Source organism: Phalaenopsis equestris, unplaced genomic scaffold (genome assembly GCF_001263595.1).
Source record: "Phalaenopsis equestris unplaced genomic scaffold, ASM126359v1 Scaffold000251, whole genome shotgun sequence".
Lineage (NCBI taxonomy): Eukaryota > Viridiplantae > Streptophyta > Magnoliopsida > Asparagales > Orchidaceae > Phalaenopsis > Phalaenopsis equestris.
In genome coordinates this window covers 465,077-487,517 of record NW_018164693.1, presented here as the reverse complement: position 1 = coordinate 487,517, position 22,441 = coordinate 465,077, and the positions used below count along the sequence as shown (strand labels likewise).

The 22,441-nt window shown below is 35.3% G+C and overlaps 2 protein-coding genes across 2 annotated transcripts in view; one reads left to right on the top strand and one right to left on the bottom strand.

Annotated features, from left to right (window-relative positions):
• Positions 1-3,452: 3,452 nt before the first annotated feature.
• Positions 3,453-6,930, bottom strand: LOC110024266 (putative SNAP25 homologous protein SNAP30). The gene is made up of 6 exons (XM_020724143.1): positions 6,619-6,930; positions 4,884-5,406; positions 4,195-4,288; positions 4,001-4,116; positions 3,813-3,910; positions 3,453-3,692 (listed from the first exon to the last, which is right to left on the bottom strand). The coding sequence occupies exons 2-6, from the start codon at positions 5,382-5,384 to the stop codon at positions 3,593-3,595; spliced, it is 909 nt and encodes a 302-aa protein (XP_020579802.1). The 5' UTR covers positions 5,385-5,406; positions 6,619-6,930; the 3' UTR covers positions 3,453-3,592.
• A 13,372-nt stretch (positions 6,931-20,302) lies between these two features.
• The window catches only part of LOC110024258 (alpha-1,4 glucan phosphorylase L isozyme, chloroplastic/amyloplastic-like), an 18,111-nt gene continuing 15,972 nt past the window's right edge, over positions 20,303-22,441 (top strand). The window contains 3 exon segments of the mRNA XM_020724123.1: positions 20,303-20,598; positions 21,883-22,121; positions 22,202-22,303. Of these exon segments, the coding sequence (XP_020579782.1) occupies positions 20,391-20,598; positions 21,883-22,121; positions 22,202-22,303 (549 nt within the window). The 5' untranslated portion in view covers positions 20,303-20,390.

The following is a 22,441-nucleotide window of genomic DNA, read 5'->3' as shown; positions in this document are numbered from 1 at the left end:
ATTTCTGCAATAGATTAGCAGTTGCATTACCTCCAACCTACACTGTGCTCACCACTTTCTAACATCAAGCAAAGCTAAAGTGTAAACAAACCATAAAGAAGGAGTGCAACGAAGCAAAATCTTTGAGCATAAGAGAAGAATAACGAGCAAACCCGAGCAGAAATTTTTTTTAAACAAAAGGCAAGCTGTCGAGCAACCAACAGGAATGTCGAGCAAATCAGCAAGAGTATCAAGCAACCCACAAAATCTAAGATCGACCAAGAACACCGCGAAATCGACCAACATAACCGAGAGAACGAGCAAGAAAAACCAGAATCCGGAAGGGAGGCAAGATTGCGAGTGTTGTGAAACTGGATCTACTGAAATTTCTTCCCAATCTCAGATCTCTCGGCGAAATAGGGGAAAGAACGCGATTGTTTTGTTACCTGTGGAGGAGCGACGAAGGCGAGATCGAGCTTGCGATATACCCGTGGAGGACCGAATGATGAAAGGGCGGCTGCGGGGTTGAGGGTAGCCGAAGGTAAAATGTGGAGCTCAAACGCGGATCGCGGGGATATACCCGCGATCCGCGTGTAACACAAATTAAAAAAGCCGTTCTAAAAAACGCACGGGAAACGTGATTTCCAAACGCTGCGGCGGCGTTTTCAAAACCGCCGCCGCACATTTAAGCTGTCCCAAACGGGGCCTCAATTTGCCCTTTATTCCATTCCGATTCCAGATGTCCAGCAAAGCAATTTCGGAAGAAATTTCTGAGGGAATCCTTCCTTTCCTTCCCCGCACAGCTTGATAAAATTTTTGGAAAGAAATATGAGGGAATATTCCTGCGGAGCGAAATATAGGGAATATTTTGATTCCTTGATTCCTCCTCCGCTCCTTTCCGTTCCTGGCCTCCGCTCCTTTCCTTTCGTGATCATCCGCTCCTTTCCGTTCCTGGCCTCCGCTCCTTTCCGTTCCTGGCCTCCGCTCCTTTTCAGCTGAACCCGCGAACGCTCGCCTCAGGCAAGCCTCCTTCGCGATCCTTCGGCCTGTCGCATAAGCCTCCGCTTTTCGCTGCTTCTACCTGTCGCAAGCCTCCACAGAAAAATCTTTTCGCCTGCCCGGAACTCCCTTTCTCCTGCGTCGCGAAAGAGCCCGGATCCAAAAACCCCTTCACGCGAAAACCTGCGTCCTGCAAGATCCGCCGTTCGCAAATCTCGCCCGTTGGCGAAACTTCTGCTCGGACCTCCTATGGCAGAACTCTACCCTATCCGCCAAATCTTCTTCCTTGCGCCGACGAAATTTCTTCCCTTGCCCTCGAACCTTGTCTCTGATACCACTTCTTGGGAAAATTAGGGCGAAGAAAAATAGCAATCGACGCAAATCCAGAAGAACACAGAGATTTAACGAGGTTCGGCAAAGATGCCTACGTCATCGGGAGCAGAGCGGCGAGTTCCTTTCAATAATCAGAAAAGAGTTTACAGAATTCAGAGATACCTCCTGGGGTTACTAACAGGCCTATTTATAACCCCAGGAGTAAACCTAGGCACAATATGTAATTACAACATTACCCCTGTACCAAACCGCGGGGCTTTGCCCCCGCACCCCAACCCACGTAACTTCCCAATTTGGACAGATTCTTCCGCTCCGCTCCGCTTTGATCCAGCGTCTGTCTCGATATGGTATATGAGCCATACCATAACAAATACCCATTTCTGTTTTCATTTCTTGATAAATATGTAATCGTCTGTGAAATGTTATTCAATCCATTGCAACATGTTTGTCTATCTCCATCAACATTTGCCAACAGATTAGAGAAGAAGGTATCAACGCAATTCTATGTTTTTTCTTTCTCTCAAGAACACAATCACTCAGGTAATGCCTACTATTTATCTTCTCAAGAGAAACAGACTGCTGTTACTATGCTAGTCAGTTTGGCAGATCAAACCGACAGTTGGTACACACTGCATGTGTTTTGGAAGAATAGGCTATCAAGACCCATTGAGCCTTTTTAAATTTTCTATAGCCCATAATATTCGTTTATTTTTATATAGATCCCAAGTAATTTAGAATGATAATTAACTAGAGTTTTTTTTTAACTTAATAATTTGCATGTATATATGTATGTATGTATGTATGAATGTATGTACGTTTCAATCAATGTTTGATGTTGTCAGTCCTTCTAACCATCATGTTAATGAACATGAGCTCTTAGCTAGCTTCACTAACCATTTGAGTGTTTGAATGTATGTTTAAAAATGTAAATTTGAATATTTTTAATATAATTTAAAATTGATTTGTGTCACTCATTTTGAATGTCCAAAATTCCGAATGTTATTTAAATTCTCTCACACACAAATGGATGGCGAAGTACCTTTGTGATCGCATGCGCAATTAACCCATTTAGATGGTGCTTGCTATTTTGATGAGACTTTGCATACTTTTATGCATAATTGTATGTGTCATTACATGATCTGTGTATCACAATACATGATGATTTTAATACAATAACACATCATTTCATACATCCGATTTGACATATACATTGCATTAAATGATGCAATGATTATTTATATTGCTTATCCACATCATGATGCTAATGCATGCTCTTTTTTTGCGTGCAATGATAGGAATCATAGATGTTTGTGTAATAGCTGCTAAGTGTAGTAGTCCCCCAGACTTTGAGTGAGGTTTTCCATTCATTCATGAGTGTGCACACTCTTATATTTGTCACTCAATCCAGTCATTTATAGACAAGACTAACGTATAATTTTTTGTACTTTCAAATTTTTTATTATTTATTATGATAGTTGCTCAAATTATACTGAACTATTTTTTTTATTGCACATCCACATATAGGTCTGATTGGCTGAGAATAAACCGTTTGATCATAGTTTGGCATACCTCACTTTCACATGCATGATTGAATCATCTACAGACCAAATCAATCTCTTGTAATGTGAGCAATGGACACCCTTTTTCGTGTTATAGCCCGCTAGTTTGCCACTTATTTTCTGAGATATGATAGGATACATACATTGTATCAATACGAGTCTTTAACACTTCAGAGTTTCTCGGAACTTCTATAATATGTTAAATATATATTAAAATATGTAAAAATAATATAATTTCAAACCACATAAAACTTGATTCATTTTCCCTTTACTGCTAAAATTCATAAAATTTTACTTCATAAAGAACACATGCTTAATCAATATTCAATGTCCGACCCACATTTTGACCTTAGCTCTCCCTAGAAATATAGTGAGATATTTAAAACATGTAAAGGTACAAACATGAAACTTTCGAAGAAGTTATTTATGCCTTCTTTGTATTTTATAAACCCTATGTTTCCCATAATGAAACTTGAACTAAGAAGTTATTTATGTAATGAGAAAGCATGCACAAGCTAAAATTCATTAAATGACCAAACTTGTATAAGAAAAATATTTATACAATGAGGTCATATGCACAAACAAAGTTCATTACAGTGACCCAATATAAGGGTTGGAAATTGATAAATTACAAAAAAACATGATCCAATTCTAAAAGCAAAAGAAAAATTTTACCAATGATGAAGAAATGAATAATACAGAATTGCCAACAAAACTTATTTTTATCTTCCTAATAGATAGCGAGCACGAAGGTTGGCCCCTCTTACTCTTACATTTAGTTCCTCAACATCATCTTGCATGTGATCCAAAGCTTTATTCTGCCTTTAATCACCCAAAAAATAAATAGAGATTGAGATTTGCCATTAAAAGTTAATTGAAGAAAGCTAACTATTTTATAGCAAGGATAAACAACTAATTCAATAGGAAGAAGAACAAACCAACCTTTCAACTTCAGATCCAATGCCTATAGCCATGGCTTTTAGTTCACTTAATAAGTCACTCAAATTTGAAAGAGCATCATCTTGTTTCATTTTCTCCATCTGTTGGGACAAAAAGGAGTAATCAATATAAAACAAGTACAATTTTATTATACTTCATCTCACAAGTTTCTAATTTATAACTATGTATACCTCAACTCTTTCTAGGGCTGATGAAGGGTGTCGAGGATTTGATCGAGACCTTATAGCATTTAATCCAAGCTTTGTTCTTTGCTCCATATTAGTTCTCTTTTTCAAGAGCAAATTATCTGTGAATTTCCTTCCGGGTTAGGGACAGTTTGTTTAAAATGATCATCAAATTCATATTAATTCGTTGATATAATTACCATTTGAAAGAACCGGTCCTTTTATTTCACGACTTTTCTTAGGTTTCCATGTCCTAGAAAAAACTCCCCCAAGACTTCCCAGAATCTTTTCACCCTGAAATAAGCATGTAATCCATGTATAAATTAACAAGAATTTAAATGAATAGGGTGACAAATTTCAGATTGAATTGCTTCTTTGCAAGATAACTACCAAAGTATATTTTTTTAGACTCGACGAAATAACTTATCAGCTCACGTACTACAGAATCTTTTTGTGAAAGACTAGACATGAAGGATTTTTCAAAGAGCTAGGCATGACAGGTAGCCAAAAGAATTAATGTGAAAGAGTTAAGAAAATAGGGATAGAAGGTCAAAGAAAACAAGGCTATAAATAATTAAATAAAGCTGCGTAAATGAGATTCATCGAAGAATTCAAAAATTTGGTCTGAAATACAGGGATGAAGTTGATGCTTTGTGATGAACGTGATGATGGCAAACGTTAGTTAAAGATCAATTATTAGCTGACCAAACTATGAGAGTATCATACTTTCAAAATAGTATGCTTGCAAATTGCAATCATCTGACAGTACAAAATAACAAGCAAAAGCATGGCTTCGTAGTATATCCATAAAAACAACAAAAAATTCATACTTTTAACTTAAGAGATTTATGAACACGGTAGGAAAAAATTTTATAAATATATTGCATACCCTATTAAGTTCATGGTCAATGGTTACTGTTGTTGAATGAGTTCTAATAATCTGTTCACCCTGCTGATGAATGCTGCTAAGAGTCCTTGAGGAAACTACTCTTATTTCTTCAGCAACCTTCATACAACCATTGATTGTTTGTGTAGTTTCTTCTGCCTTGTGTACACAATACTTTTCTAGTTCTTGCACTGACTGGTTTTCAAAATTATTGACAGCTCGAAATTCATTCATGCATCCAATATTCCCATCAGCTAATGTAGAATAAAGAGGTGAAGAAGTGTCTTTTGCATCAGGACTATTATTATGCGACTGATTCGTTGAGGGGGTAGTAGAAGCCACTGTAGATCTATGACTTTTTTTCATATATGGATTGAAAGGGTAGGTTCTAAAGAAAACGGATCCAGGGAGCTCGTAAACCTTGATTTTAGGTGCTTTTGATGATCTAATTTTGGACATGCTGGTGTCCACAGAATGTTTGACATGCTGATAAAGATGTGTCATCGGATGCAGCGAAGATATCTGTCTGTAAAAACAAAAGATGAAACAAACTCATATACATGTAAAATAGCTAGGAAGTAGAAGACTTTTGATAGCTTAATCAGGATAATTAATGTGAATAATAAAATGCATGTTTAATATATTTAGTTGATAATAAAAAGAAAAGAAGAATGTAACACAAAGAAACTTTCCAAAGAAAGGGGGAAACTAGTTGGATGCTATAAAATTAATTATCAGAAATGATAAACCATTTTATATGATGATAAGAATAATACAAGTTATAAAATACAAAAGCAGATAATCTTTGTAAAGGTGTAACAAACCCAACTAAAATGAAGTCTGTTAAATCTGTATCAACAATCTTCAATTGCTGTCTTAAAGAGCAGTAAACGCATAACTCTATGATTGGAATAGTTAGAAAGATTGCAAATAATTTTGATGATTGTGAGTTTAAAAAGAGAATAAACGAAATGAAAAGAGAGGATATTCTTACTCCTATAAAGGATTCATATAACAAAATTTTTAATAGTGAGACACTAGGTACACTTTCACTTATATACATATGCAAAACAATATTATTAAAATTTCTTCAAAGTTCTTTTATTTGTTAGGAACAATTTTCTTTCTTTCATCTCGTCGAACTCATAATTGAAATGAAAATAATTTATATCATTTCTATCATTTTATATTCTTGCCCTCTAAATTCTTTCATTTTCTTCGTTCAGCTCTCTGACAGAATGAGGAGAAGATATTAGATGTATGCAACGCACCTACGAATAGAGAATATGAGGAAAAAGAGTGTAGAGACTAGAGAGAGTCTGTGTACATACAGACGTGTTCTCTTATTAGCTGTCTGCACGCACTTACTATTTTCTCTAAAGAATGAGGGACAAAGCGCAATAAGGAGCTCCCTTTTCTTTGTTTGCTCAATGAGTAATACAAGTTCAAAAACTTTGAAAGATTAGATACCTCAAGAACAGCACCGAGAAAAATAAAACTTACACATCACATACCACGATTTGATGCTGCATATGTATTACTTTCTAGAAATTCAGAAGCAGAAAAGCAGCAAGAGCTACTTAGGCTTTCATCAGAGGTCTGATTGATGCCCAAAAGAAAAAACTTCCTAAGTTCTAAAGGCCTACAAGGTCTATTAAATCTAAAAACATGAGAGCTAGAAGCTGAAAGCTCAACTGAGTCGAAGGAGGAAGAAAACCCAAAAAGGCAAAAACTTTACCTCAAAATCCTAAACAAAAAGCTCTGGGATCCAACCACCGCAGTCTTCGAAGTAGGGAGCCACCGGCGATGTAATTAAAGATCGAAACTTTCTTCGCGCGCTCCCACAAAATAAAGAAAAAAATAGGTGTTTGTCCGCATGCTGGTGCCTCTGTTTTAATAGATAGAGCAACGGGTACGGGACGGCAACGGTAAACTGTTTGCCGGCGATGAATTGGACCGTTTGCAGCGAATCGGTTTCGCTTGCGTGGGGGCTTCATTTCATTTTTTAAACCATCTTTGTTTGACAATGGGATTCAGTCTAAGGCTTTCTGAAATAAAATTTGGTCTGAATTTTATCTCTTCCGCTCAAATAAATTAATTTCAATTTATTTTATTTTTTATCTTCAAGCCTTTTATGATGACGTGTTTGTTCATGGAAAATGCAATTTTTTAGTTTCAGGATTTTATGTAGGAATTTCATAAGATTTCTTAGCACGTGGAAGGTATTTTGAATGAGTTTACAATTGCTCAGTCAATTTTTTTTGGCTGAATAAAAACAGATTCATTATTACAAAATTTTATAAAATTTTATCTTCAGGATCTAATTTTTAATGTATATTTACTCATATACTTGGAGAGAGTCCGTTCTCTTAGTATATGATAATTGGATTACTTGAGCTCTTTTACTATAAATTTTGACAATTGAGTGAGAATTTAAAAATATGGATTAAAGAGATTGCTTAAGGGCCAATTTGGGACAGCTTATTAGGTGTGGTGCGTTTTGAAAATGCCCGGAGGCCCATTTGGTTGTCGTGTTCGATCTGCTTAATTGAATAAGTCGTCTACGGTTTATTAACAAACGCAGTTGCGGGATATACTTCGCAGCCCGCGTTCTTTTACAGGTGTATTACATGTGTGCCCTTTTGACATTAAACAGTTTTCTCCGCTCTAGGTACCTCCTCGCTTGGCTCCCTCCCTCCTCCTCGTGTTTAGCGTCACATTTAACCTCTACTTCCCCCTCTGATCTCTTGTTACTATGCTCTGTAAGTAATTTTCGATGAAATGCCCTTCTATATGCTATTTCTAGCATTTTTTTTTTCAATGGAACAACATTCTTCATGCGATTTCTCATTGAATTGACTTTCTTTATGCTATTTTTTGAAATTTTTTTTTATGTAATTTGGAGTATGGATGAAACGGTGTTATTGATTTGGAATCGAAAAATGGATTACAAAGGGTGTTCATTTGTATACAACAAGTTTTCGAGTGACATGTATGTAATTTCCTCAAGTGAAAATATGGGATGTGGTTTCATCAATTCATTTACTATTTGAGTGGCAATTCGTAAAATGAAGGTAAAAGAGTTATTGATGTGTTCATAACATTAATTCGGGTAGCCTATTTGCAATTGCATCTATTCAATACTACACAATTTTTCCTTTAATGTTAGAGCTATCAATTGAAAAATGGATGAAAGAGGATGCCTCACTTGTAGATGGAAATATTTCAGGTGATGTGTATGTATATGTGGTGTGGTGCTTTCTTGGTGTATAAGAGTGTTGTGGTTTAGGATTGTGGTTGGGAGTTGTGTGCTGGTATAACAGTGTGTGTGGTGGTTTCGGTTCTAGCTGGGTGTTGTGTGTTGTGAGCGGGTGTTGTGTGTGGTTTGGGGTTGTGGTTGGGTGTTGTGTGTTGGTGGGTGCAGTCTGTAGTTTAGGGTTGTTGGGGGTGCCCTATATTTAATTGGACTCAAATGACTTCATTGTATTTTTTGTGTGGTGCTTCATTAATGCATAGCAGTGTGGGTTTATGTGTGTTGTGGATGTTTCATTGAGGTTTGGGCTATGGGATGTGTGTGATGTGGGTTCTTCATTAGTGTACGATAGTCTTGGGGGGCCCTGTATTTAATTGCCTCAAATTAGGTGTAGGTTGTGAGCTATGGTGCTTCATTGAGGTTTGGGTGTGGTGCTTCATTGATGCATAACAATGTAGGGTTGTGTGTGTTGTGAGTGTTTTATTTTGGGTTGTGGGATGTATGTGTTGGTGTTTCATTGTTGTATGTATTGTTCAAGTGCCCTGTATTTAATTGCCTCAAATTAGAAGAGGGTTGTGGGTTGTGGTGCTTCATTGATGTATAACAGTGTGGGTTTGTGTTTGGTGTGGATGCTTCATTGATGCACAACAGTGTGGGGATGTCAGTGTTTTGGGTGCTTCATTAGTGTGTGGGCTGTGAGCTGTGGTTGAGTGTTGTTTGTTGTGACTGTGGGTGTGTGTATGGTGGTTGTGGGTGTGTGTGTGTTGTGGAGTTGTATTTGTTATGGATCGTGTTGTGGGTTAGTGTGATGTGGTTGGTTGTTGTGTGGACTTTGGGTTATGGTTGTGGGTTGTGGGCTGTGAGTTGTGGCTGTGGGTTATGGCTATAAGTTGTGGGAAGTGGCTGGGTGTTGTGTGTTGTGGCTATAGGGGTGTGTGTGTGGATGTGGGTGTGTGTATGGTTTGGGTCTGTGGTTGTGGGTGTGTTTATGGTGGTGGTGGGTTGTGTGTGTGGTGATTGTGGGTGTGTATTATGTGGGGATGTCATTTGCCTCAAATAAAAAATATGGGAAGGGGCTAATGTTTGTTCTCTGGTTAATCCGAAATATTAGTATTTTTGTCTTTTCTTTGTTAGCAATGCAATGGTTAAGACCAAAGAAGTCAGATCATCAGCCATGTGGGTTATGGAAGTCAAGGTCCTACTTTGTAACTTGTGTCTTAAGGTGGTTGAGCTAGGAAATAGACCAAACACCTATTTTAACAAAGAAGGGTGGCATAATATTATGAATAATTTCAAGAACATAACAGGAAGGGAGTGTGATAGGTTGCAATTTAAGAACAAGTAAGATCAACTGAAGTATGATTGGAAATTATGGAAGGAGCTAAAATGGGGATCCACGTGCTTAGGTTGGGATTTAATGAAACATATAATAAATACTTTGGATGAATGGTGGATTGAGAAATAAAAGATAATAACATATCCAATAATTACTTATTTTTTCATTCTTTATCATGCTAAGCTATTTTAAGTAATAAACTTGCTCATATGTTGCAGGTATTGCCTGTGCAAAAAAAATTCAAATTATGTGGTATTGATCCTGGAGGAAAAGTTGGATCATATATTCAGTGGGGTTGTTGCAATAGAAACTCATGCGCTCACCCCAAGTGAGCAGAGGTTTGTAAGCAAACCAAATGACTTAGAGGCCAAGCAATTAAGTGGATTCGATGAAGGCCCCAGCCTAAACCTATAGGGGCCGGAGTCCACATGTCGATCAAAGTGTCCTAGGGTGGAAAAAAGTAAAGAAGAAGCAGCTGCTTTCGTCATAAGCCAAATAATAAAACTGGTGGATGTGTGCACAAGTCATGCTAGCACTTCACATGATACCTCCATAGACGACTTCCTCTGAGTTTTAGAGACATACCCTAAGTTTATAAGGATAAGTCATTGTATCTGAACTCTTTGAAGTTGCTAGAGGACCCGACTAGCAGACATATATTCATAATGATACCCCCTGACCGTAGGGTCGACTATTTACGTTTATTTATGAACAACAAGTACAATTGATTTTGTGGAGTTATTGCTTAGTGACTTTGGTTTTTTATTCATTTGTTTCATGGGATATATTATTTGGGTGTTTTTCTTTCTAGTACGAACGATCTATATGTTGCTCTGTATTTATTTCTTCTCATTATTCTCATTATACTTTAGCTTTGAGTTTTTTTGTGGATTTGTGAGGTCCATGACGAGACGTTCAACATTGTAGGTTCTTCTGGATAGCTTATTAGTCGTTGTCGGTTGTTGTCACGTGTGAAATTCTGATAAAGGCAACAAATTTCCTCTCTTCTTTTCGATGTTGCAGTTTTTGAGATACGTATGGATGGATTTTTTTTGGTTATATGCATATGTGACACATACGGACTTGGTATTGACTAAATTAAAGACAACTAAGAACCTCTGTTTAATAAGGTCTGTTATCTTTTTGTCATGACAGGTTCAGTGGGGTTGGTTTACTGAGTTCTTCGAGACATCGTGCTCGCACAAATCTGTAATTGATTATTGTTTTTGTTAATTTGTACTTGTGTTATGACTAATGAATTATTTTTTTAATCATTTAGGGAAGGTCAACTCTAGGATTTCAGGGACCTCCCGATGATTGCTTTGCCATTGCAGACTTAAGACTTTCCTACTGACAGCACATCAGACACATAGCTACATGAGACAGTTCTACAGGTGTCTGCGGAGAATTACAGAGAAGTGTGACTTCTTCTGGTTGACAGACAGTCTGACAGATTCCACTGGCGACAGTGATCGGGGTTGGATGGTATACTTGGAGGATGACATAGCTCGTGACATATGACGTCTGAATTTTAAAACTAATATTATCATATTCTTAAATACAATTTTAATAGTTTTTTAAACAAGTTTGATACTCACTGTTAAGTGAGGTGTATATCTTATTTTTTGAATTGTTTTGAAGTTGTTTTCTATTTCTCAAGAATCAAATATATTTCTATGACAGTTTTGTTGCAAACAGTATTACTGCACAAGGGCAGCATGACCAGTTATCTAGAAATAACTATAAAACGACTGTTTTCCAACAACACAAACCAAAAGACCAATCATCTTATCTGGATCAATTGTTGTGCAACAGCTTATCTGCAATAGTTTTTTATCAGCAGCTTATTAATAAAATGTAGCTGTTCAAACAATCCCTATTTTGTTAATAAAAAAGTTTGGGATGTTTTCTATGTAATTGACATTTTTTTAATCTTTCAATCATTTCTTAAAGTATTCTTTTCTTAAATTTCATTGTTTTGTCGTTATATCTCATAATCACTTCTAGAGGTTCATGTGTAAGATCGAGCTCAAGCTTATTCTACAAGTTCAAGTTGGCTCATGAGTCTACTTATTTATTATGAAAGAGAAAATAATATTAATTTAAGCTAGTATTATGATAAAATAATAAATTGAATGTAAAATTAAATTATAAAAAATAAAAATTAATTGATATAAAATATTAAATATAATTTTATTTTTTTTAATAAAGTAGTGCATTTTAATATAATTCAAGTATATTTTATGTCAATTATTTTTAAAATGGGCTGACTCACATGCTAACATGTTGGGTCAGGGTAGGCTTGAGTTTAGCCTGTGAACTCGTTAAGGTCAGTTCACAAGTCATTTATCGAGGCAAGCTTGATCCAGCTCATGAAGTAGCTCAATTACACCTTCACATATGACACTTATGACTGATAACATTTGACATGAAATGAATATTATATCTAAATATATTCATTCCATTAACTTTCAACCATTTTAATGCTATGATAGCAAAGCATTAAAATCAGTCTGTTAAAAACTAGAAAGTATTTATATTAAGAAGATTACAATTAGGTAATCTAATTTGGGGACATCTATTTATATGATTTTTCTATATTTTAAAATTTAAGTGGAGGTGATCTAAATATATGATTATTTCTATATTTAAAATATTCTTAATTTGTATACTCCAATTCTCTCTTATTTATATGAAGGATTAAGAAGGATTTGTGTATTGAGTTGTAATCCTAATTCAGGCGATTTTTTTTCTCTCTACTTGTTGATAGTGGAATAACCTCTTCCAGTAGACGTAAGTGGATTAGTGGCGAAGCAAGTGAGTCACACTATTTGGTTGTTGTTTGTTGTGTGAATTTGTTTTGAACAATATTTAATCCTTGTGGAAACTATTCCAATACTGATTAAAAATTTAATTTTATACTCAAAATTGGTAAGCACGGATCTTGAGATAATCTGAAGTTTGCTCCCGTCGAATTGGCTACCATCAACCGACGTTTCCCTTCGAATGGAGGACTTCGAAGGAAGGCTCCGAAGAGGAACGTTTCCCTCCCGATGGAGGACTCCGACGAGAAACATTTCCCTCATGACGGAGGATACCGACAGAGGAATTTTCCCCCTGATGGCGAACATTTCCCTCATGCAAAGGCTACATATGGGGGACTTTCCCGCCGACGGGGGACTCAGATGAGAGACATTTTCTCCAACGAAGAACTCAGACGAAAGACTTTTACCCCCAACTGAGGATATTTTAGCATAAGACAACAATAAAAAAAACCAGTGTCACCCTTTTAAAGCAAGGATAATATTGTAATTTACTTTTTGACCCTCATATAATTTATAAATTAGAGGGCCTTTTCATGTAAAGAGGATTTTTGCCCCTCTCACCTTTAAGCCTAAATTTTATGGAATAAAATGGATTCATGAGCTTAGGAACACCCCGATTTTCCCCTAAGGGAGTAAGTTTTTCCCTCTCTCTCCCACGTTCTTCTTCCATTGGTCCTATGTTTTATTCCTTGAGTATGGTCTATCGAACAGTTTAATATTCTAAAAGGTGTAGTAATGTGAATTGTGTCAATAGTAGGAAGACAAAGTACACTAAGAGGAAAATAATCATAAACAGAGAGACTTTCCTAGCAAGCAGAATGCAAGGGGGACTTGCACAACTGCTTTTTTTTCCTATTTATTTCTTGTCACGTGTGATCTTCAGGAACTTTTATTTCTCTCCGCGTAGATCTGTACAAGCTTTTTGGTCTTGCTCAAATATCTATCTACGGCCTCGCCAAGTTTTTTCTCCAAAGTCAAGTATGGAGTTGTCCTCACTACAAACTTCTCCATCATGTCGACCATCCTTGCCATCCAGCCCACCTGTTGTCTGGCTGATTCCCACCAACCGTCAGCTACTGCGAGGCCGATTCACATCCCGTTGGCCTATTTATCCCAACTGACAATCACCATAAAGCTGCCATTCTATTGCTCTTCTCTATCGTGCATTGGATTTCAACGCCCAGCTGGGAGCAGTGAAATCTCTCTGCAGACCTTGCTCTAATGAAACTCCCGGCCAACATCCTCTCCATCACTTGAAACTCTCGATCAGCATCATTCCTACCAAGCAAACCTCTTGACCAGCACTAGTTCTGCCGCGTAAAATTCCCAAGTCTCCCTTGTGGCTTATTTCTGTCGGCCAACCATCACTTCATCCACCAACCCTAACTTTCTTCTTACTATCCCAATTTGTTTGCAAGTTATCAGCTAAGTCATCGCCGTTGCTTGCCATTTTTGTCAAGTATCAAATAGGGGATCACGTGTGCATATTCTCTTAGTTAAGGGCATCTGCATGGCAAATAGTAATCAACATCTCACAGAATCAATAACTTATTCTTTCCTTTTGACATCTACAAGCCCTTCGCCTTCCTTTAATCGTTGCGGGGTTTTCTCCGACCAGCTTGTCAAGGTTACTGAAGATTTAGCTAGTTTTCAGAGTGTCTTGGATTTAATAGTGCATATAAAAGGTAAAGCCGGGCCCTTGAGACAATGAAGGGGAGCCATTCGTGGAGAAGGATCTGACCGAAAGGTATAGAAGATATGTAGAGATCCTCGACATCGACACTACCAAGAAGGTTTATAATGTGTTCAATCAAGAAGATGGGATTGATGTGGCTTGGAATCGAGTGAAGTTGCGTAGTTTGAAACAGGACTCGCACATGCAGAGATCATCAACATCGGCGCTATCAAGACTGTTCATAAATATATGCATGTCCACCTAACTCGGCCAAATCATGTCAACAAGGTAATCCACTCCTTCAAACAGTATGTTTTACCAACACTCGGGGAACTTGAGACAAATTCCGCGAGGGGTGAAAAAAACTTTAACACCAAGTGACAAAACACTCCTCGGGAGGTGCAAAAAAATCAAACGCCCTGCATCTCCAACACTCCCCTCTAGGGCGAGCATCTCCAAGACTCCCATATGGGGAGAGCAAGTCGAAGACTCCCCTCTAGGGCAAGTATCTCCAAAACTTCTCTCCGAATGAGCATCTCCAAGTCTCCTCTATGGGGCGAGCATATTTGAGATTCCCCTCTGGGACAAGCAACTCCAAGGCTACCCTCTGAGGCAAGAAACTCCAGGACTTTCCTCCGAGGCGAGCATCTCCAAGACTCCCGTCCGGAGCGAGAAACATTGAGATTCTACTCTGTGGCGAGCATATCGTAGACTTTTTTTTTCGGGGTGAGCAACTCTTAGACTCCCCTTTTAGGGCGAGCAACTCTCAGACTACCCTCCGGGGCGAGCATCTCCAAGACTCTCTAATTAACTGCTGACTCTTCCTCCGATAACCGACTCTTCCTCCTACAACTGACTCTTCCTTCGACGACTAACTTTTCCTTTCACTGGCTACTAAAACACGTCAACTTCCCCCCAATCGAAAAGTACTCCTGAATGACAGATCCAACAGATGAAGATAAAGACACCCGAACTAAGTGCGAAAAGTGTCTGACAAGGGGTAACTTTAGCAATTTATATTTTCAAGATTTATTCGACTTTATAAATTTCTCTGTCATTATTGCAGTTGTCGCTATCAAGTTGCAAGAAAATTAGAAAACATAATATGTATACTCAAAAATGGTTTGCACGGATCTCGAGGTAATGTAAAGTTTGTTCGTCGAATTGGCTTCCCTCGGCCGACATTTCTCTTTAAGGAGGTCTTTGATGGGGAGCGTTTCCCTCCCGACGAAGGACTCCGACGGGGAACATTTCCTTTCTGATGGAGAATACCGACGGAAGACTTTTCCTCTTGACGAAGGAGGGGGCCCCCCCCCCCCCCCTCAGATGAATGACTTTTACCCCTGATGGAGGACTTCGACGGATGACATTTTAGTATAACACAACAATACAAAAGACTAAAATATCCAGGACCACCATTTTAAAGTAAGGGTAATATTGTAATTTATTTTTTGGTCATCCTATTATCTATAAAAATGATAGTACTTTCATGTAAAGGGGCTTTTGGCTTCCCTCACTTATGAGCTCTAATATAATGGAATAAGATGGGTCAATGAGCCCAGAAACACCCTGATTAGCCTCCGAATGTGCATGTCTTTCTTTATCTCTCCAACGTTCTTTTTCACTCGATCTTACAATCTATTCCTTGGGTGTGCTTTACCAAATAGATTGAGATTTAACATCCCAGATGGGTCATTCTATCATCTATACGTCGGATGGTTATTTCATGTAAAGAGGTTTTTGGCTCCACTTACCCTGAAGCTATAATTTCATAGAATCAAATAGGTCCATGAGCCCAAGACTACCCCGATTTACCCCCAATGGTGTAAGTCTTTCTCTCTCACCCACATTTTTATTCCCTCAGCCTTACACTCTATTTCTTTGGCACGACCTGACCGACAAATTCAACATTGTTTTTATTATTTAATGGAATAATTAAAAAATTAATACCTATGCGTAATCAAATATCTTTATAAAATTATCATCCAAACTAGAAAAAAAATCAATCATCTTCATTCTGCACGTTCTGCGACTAAAATATTAAAATTTTGATAGAATTTTAGAAATAAAAGTTGATATTGTATTTTTATGTCCCCCTCAAAATGCCGGCATATTAAATAATTAATTAATATGAGCGGTAATTTATATATTGATTCAAAATTAAGACGAGTTAAAATTTTATTATAAATTTTAATGCTGGAAGATTTGCCTAGATTCCACGTCATTTTTATGAATCCGGACTTATTTTAATATTTTGATAAAAAAATTTAAAAAAAAATGAAGATAAAAAAGGATACATTTGTAAATAGTGAAGATTTTAATGTTATTTATGTAATTGCCCCCCATTTTTTTTAATTTTCGATCACCTTATCACCCATATAAATATTTATTTTAAATAACGCTGAAGGGAAGTCCTGAACAGCAACGCATAGAATATTAGTTTTATATTGATTTAGAGAAAAAGAATTAGTCTAAATAGAAAGCAAATAATATGATCGTCTAATATTGAAAATTACGTATTAATATAAAAATTTTGGGGCATTTACATACATAACCCTCAGACTATATCTAACACCTAAATTCTACTCTTTACATTTATACCACCTAAATCTTTCATATTTCAAAAAAATACCACCATTTTAATTTCTAAAAATTGAAGTACATATTTTCATGTACAAATCAAATGACATATACGTAAAAAACTAATATTTAGATGTTAGATAAATAAATACATAATAATTGAGTAGTATGTATGTAAATCTGCCTAAAATTTTCAGCTATATAATTCTGAAGACACTTAATGATTAAGAAAATTCATGTAATTATTCTCTAATTTAATCCCTTCTTTCGTATTTTGCTGTCATTGTAAAACCTTAGGATAATTGATAATAGAAAGTTGGAAGAAGACATGGCACCCTATATATATATATATATATATATAATTTATATATAATTTATATGTGATTACAACATTTTACTTAACCAATTTTTTAGTGGATAATACGTACAAAGTGTGATAGTTATAAAACATTATAAACTATACTAAACATCGAACTGGAGAGCATGACCAAATGCAAGTTGTAAATAAATTTAAATTCAATAAGAAAATATGGTAAAGATGAACATAAATAAGGGCATAGAAAGCGTTAATACAGAGATATAAATATAGTAATTAATTTTTATAAACATTTCAACTGTTATATAAGAAAGTACTTCAAAAACCTTGATGCATAGAAAATTTGCTTAAAAATTATTTATTTTTGGTGGTTTAATTTTATGGGCTACGTTTGTTATCCATGGGCAGATCTGATCAGCCCAAAATTTCCAAGCAGGGGCCTTCAAACATTCAAGCCCACAACTAATATCATTATTTCTCGATGTAGGACTAAAAGTCCTCGCCCTAAAAAGCACAAAAGTTTTGTGTGAAAATCTTAAGGTTATTTTTAGAGAAGAAGTCAAAACAACAAAAAGAAAGAAAACCTTTCAAATTTGGCACCTAAGAAAAGTAGCAAGTTAAGCACGGTAGAAGAACAACGATCATCTCCAAACATTTGTCAAACTTCCAAAGAATAATAAGAATATCAGAACATCCAATATCAAAATATTTTGAACTACCAGAGAAGAAAGAGAAAAACATAAACCAACTTCAACCATCATCCAAACAATAGCTCATCATAGGAGGATGAAGGCAACCTTTCAAAAAGCAACACCATGAAGAAAAACCACCAAATAGAGAAAGAGCTTTGAAGATCCAAACTACAACAAATACTCAATTAGCTTGATAACAAGAAAGTCCCCAAACAAATAGCTACAAGCAAAAACATATGCAATCAACATGTAGAAAAAACTTATTTAGATAAAGTTCCAAAACTCCAAACTACAAAAACAACTCAAATAGCAGGTCAACAAGAGAGCATGAACAGTAGAACTCCCAAACATAAACCCTACCAAACAACAACTGTAGTTGATAAGAAGATAGAGCTATAAAGAGCCATACAACCAAAGCATCTCAAATAGACCAGGCAAGACAAGCCAATACAACCAGCGAAAAAAACCAAAAGTAATAATCAAAATAAAAAAAGAAAAAAACTAGAAACTTAGAACCGATAGAACCAGCACAATAATCAAAGCAAAATAATAATAAAGATAAAGAATCACAAAACAAAGAGAAAAATAAAAGAAAAATAGTTAAAATAAAAGGATAAAAAACTCAGCCAAATCCATGTCCCAAACCAGAAGATTTCATCCAAATTCAATGAAAAAATTCTTGGTTTAAAAAAGAATAATTGAAACAATTAATTGTACTTGGAAATCTCAAAACATCTCTAACACTTCCATGCGAAGTTGTCTTCATCATAAAAGTAATCAAGACAAAAAATTCAACTATTTCTAGTTAAATTCATTATACGATTGAACAAGCTTTCATTCAAGTTTAATAACTCAAACAAAATAGATGAAAACCCAAGAAGTTTTTCAAAGAATGGTTAAAATTCAGAGTAAAAATAGGGGCACATCATAGCTCAACCAAAAATAACTAGAAAAATAAAAATACAAAGAGAAATTTCTGAAAAATCGGTAAAATAGCTAATAAATTGAAAAGAGAGGAGATCAAGAAAACTCCACAACAAAAATCTAACCAAAAGAAAAAAAAACACAACAAAATCTAAGAAAAAAAAAAGAAACATAAAGAAGAAAAGATTGAAATACTCAAGAAACAATAAGAACAAAATAAAAACAAAATAAAAAACAACAAGGGAGGTAGAGAATTAAAAATTATAAAAATTTATGATATAATAAGAAATAGACCTTTTGAATTTCCAATTCCTATTTTTAAAATTAATCATCCACTGAATATAATGAATAAGACCATCCAAAGTGTAATAATTTATTCAAAAAAATCTCGAATTATACTCAAGCCAAATGTAATAAGTAATAACTTACATAACCATAAAATGAAATCTTTTTCTGAATTTCACATGATATTTTATCAGAATAATATAGACCTTGAAAAATATTGGCACTGGGTGTAAAGAAATTCTCATTAGACATATATTTATTAGAAAGTGAATGGGATAAAGAACGTTCAAAATAAAGATAATACCAAAACTCAAAAATATTACCACATAAGACACATTATTAACATTCATCCCTCTTCAAGAAAGAATATTATTAAAATCTCAAATTCTACTCAAACCAACTATAATAAGTAATAAATTACATGGCTATAAGATGAAATATTTTCTGAATTTCACATCATATTTTACCAGAATAATATAAAACTTGAAAAATATTAACAGTTGATACTAAGAAATTCTCATTAGACTTATACATATGAGAAAGAGAATGAGATGAAGAACATTCAAAATAAAGTTAATATAGAGACTCAAAAATATTATCACATAAGACATATTGTTAACCTTCATCATTCTTCAAGAAAGAATATAACAGATTCTCATACCCTTATGAGTAGTTTTCCAAATAAGTTTAAACCAACCAAGATAAGGAAAATAATCATACAAAGATGAATAAAAAAACTTATGAGAATAATAATTTTTATTATTCTAAAAACAAACATCCCACCAAATAATAGAAATGTTATTAATATCATTAAGAAAACGACCAAAAACTTTCATAAGAATAAATAAATTCCACTTCCATCAATTACGACAACCTTGAACAAAACATACTTAGGAAAATTAAATCAATTAAAAATAATATCACCATAATGATCTCTAAGGGACAATGCATAAAGCCAAGGATCATGAAAGAACAATAAATTATTATTATTATTATTAACTTGAAAGTTTAAGTAAATCTTTATCTTCTGGACAATTTTAACAAAATCTTTTAAGAAAATGAGAACACAAAGCATAAGAATTATACTAAATGGAACCATAATGATTAAAACCTCGTCTAAATAGGTAAGAGTTATTGTTACAAAAAATTTTGGACTCAGACAAGGCATTAATATTATCCAAAGAATGGATACCAAGACCATCATTATGCTTAGACATAGTAATGATATTCCAAGTAATGGCATCTAACTTTCTATTGCTTTCATTACTTGAGAGAAAATTAGAAATTATGATGATAGTTCTCTTCTTCAAACATTTAGATAAAACAGTCAATTGAAACCAATAATACATGTAACTAGAAATAGTGAATTGCAATGTATATAATATTACAATAATAAAAGAGTTTGAGAAATTCAAACAGTCTATATCTCAGATATGTTTATGAGATTAATTTATAATAATGGCTTTTGTGTGAAAATATCTATCACTAGTAGACTAATCAATCATTGGTCTCTACTTAAAAATCTTGAATATGTTAGTATAGGTGTGGATGTAATTGCAGAGAGTGAAGTAGACACAGATATCTTCAGTTCACTCTATTGGCCGACCTGCGGAGGCTGTCTTTCATGGCCTCCACTCCCTTTCCTCCGGCACTTGCAACTCCTTCTGTCCCTTTCTCTTTCTCCGATCATCGCAGGTTTATTTACTGTCCATCCGTACCAGGGCCGAAGAGAATCAGCGGCCCCAATCACTTCTTCCGCCCGTTCCGGCTTCCTTATCGACTCCCCCATGTTGCCAGCGAGCGTCAGGTCAAAGATCCCGTCTCCGAAGAAGGTATCCTTTCGGTGAATATTCAATGAGTTCTTACTAATATCCTGATTTCATGTGGCCTTCTCTGCTAACCAGCTTACAAGGCCTGTTATTTTGATTGGGAATGGTCGGCTCATGATTTTGAGGCTTTTTTTTTTTTGTTCTTATTTTATTGACACTTAATTTGATTGTTAGCATTATAGAGTCATGCAATCCTTGGTTTCTTGTCCAATTGAGTCATTTGTCATCCATTTTCAGTATTTGGACGATAAGAATCTGGCTTTGATCCGAACTATTAATTAATTTGTTCTTTGCGTCTATTTTAGTTATAAGCATATCAAATGCATATGTCAAACTCCTTTTAAAACAAAAATTATATCTGATATTGGGAGTTAAAGCTGGGTCTTTACCACTCATTTTGACAATGCAAATTGCAATCTGGACATTATCACTTATCAGTTAGATTATCAGGAAATTAGGTTTAAGTCTCCCAGCTTCAGTTCTCAATTATAAATGTGCAAGCATAAAAATGGTAGGCTTACTGGACAAAACACCCGTTATTTTATGTACTGAATTCGTTGTGTTCGAGTACATTATCTGTACTTGTTTGGCTTGGTTTGTAAAAAAAAAATGGTAGAAAAGAAATTCCGAATATTAGCAATTCAAACTTGTAATTTTTGCATCCCTTAACTTGATCCTGATTGCTTGTGTAGACAACACGAACCTAAATGACTTTTTAGGGAAAAACCTTTCTTGCTTTATGAGCTTTCAGACGAGGAGGCTTTTCACACAAAAAAGCTTACTTGCTGCTATTAGCTATACTCAATCTCCAAAATTTCATTGCTATATTTTTTAATTGAGACAAATCTTTACAAATACACTCTTTAATGTTAAAAGACACGTCCTTCTTGCAAAATTCATTATAATATAGTTGAAAGCATTCAATTTACTTCCAAGAAAAGTAGAACTGTCATAGAATGTATGGAACTAAACCTATACAAGTTTTTTATAGTTATTTCATGTGATTTTTTATGGTACTCTTCTGAATGTTCCATTGTGATAACTAAAAATAATTGGAAAATTTTAATTTTGACTAGTGTAAGTGTAAGTTCTCCCATTTTGTCGGGTTAGCATGTTCACAGAAGCTCATTTGGTGGCCTGAGTAAGAATGAACTTTTTTTATGTTATTAATATTTAGCTGCTTTCTATAATGAAGAAGTGAGAGCTTCCTACTTTTTATTCTATGTTGATGTACTGTGATTTTTCATTTTCATGGCTTTACAAGACCTTCTTAAAACTGCTATACAGCTTTTCATGAAGCTTTAAGCTCTTCTGTACATGATGCCTCTACAATTACATCAAGTATCCTATACCATGCCGAGCTTACTCCCTCTTTTTCCGCTGGGAATTTTCACCTGCACAAAGCTTACTTTGCAACGGCTGAGAGTGTTCGTGACAAGTTAATCAAAAACTGGAATGCAACTTATAGTTACTATGAAAGCTTAAACATGAAACAAGCTTACTACTTGTCCATGGAGTTCCTGCAGGTTTGATTAATATATAACCACTTCAACTAAGCTATTTGTTAATAGCTTTATGTCCGTCTTTTACTCTATATACAATGCAGGGTAGAGCTCTCTTGAATGCAATTGGTAATTTGGAGCTAACTGGCCAATATGCTGAGGCATTGAGCAAGCTTGGGCACAAACTTGAGAATGTTGCTACACAGGTCAGAACGTATTTTTATTCTTCCATTAAAAATTTATAGGGAAATTTACATGCATAGCACACATTTTTTATGTATTTACATATCTCACGACTAAAATTTCATATTTACATACATAGCACTTTGGTGCATTAAACAAAT

Coding starts and splice junctions, on each gene's coding strand:
- LOC110024266 (XM_020724143.1), bottom strand. CDS start 5,384: ATGACACATCTTTATCAGCATGTCAAACATTCTGTGGACACCAGCATG. Junction 4,117..4,194: donor AGGACCGGTTCTTTCAAATG/GTAATTATATCA, acceptor GGAAATTCACAG/ATAATTTGCTCTTGAAAAAG. Junction 3,693..3,812: donor ATTGGATCTGAAGTTGAAAG/GTTGGTTTGTTC, acceptor GGGTGATTAAAG/GCAGAATAAAGCTTTGGATC.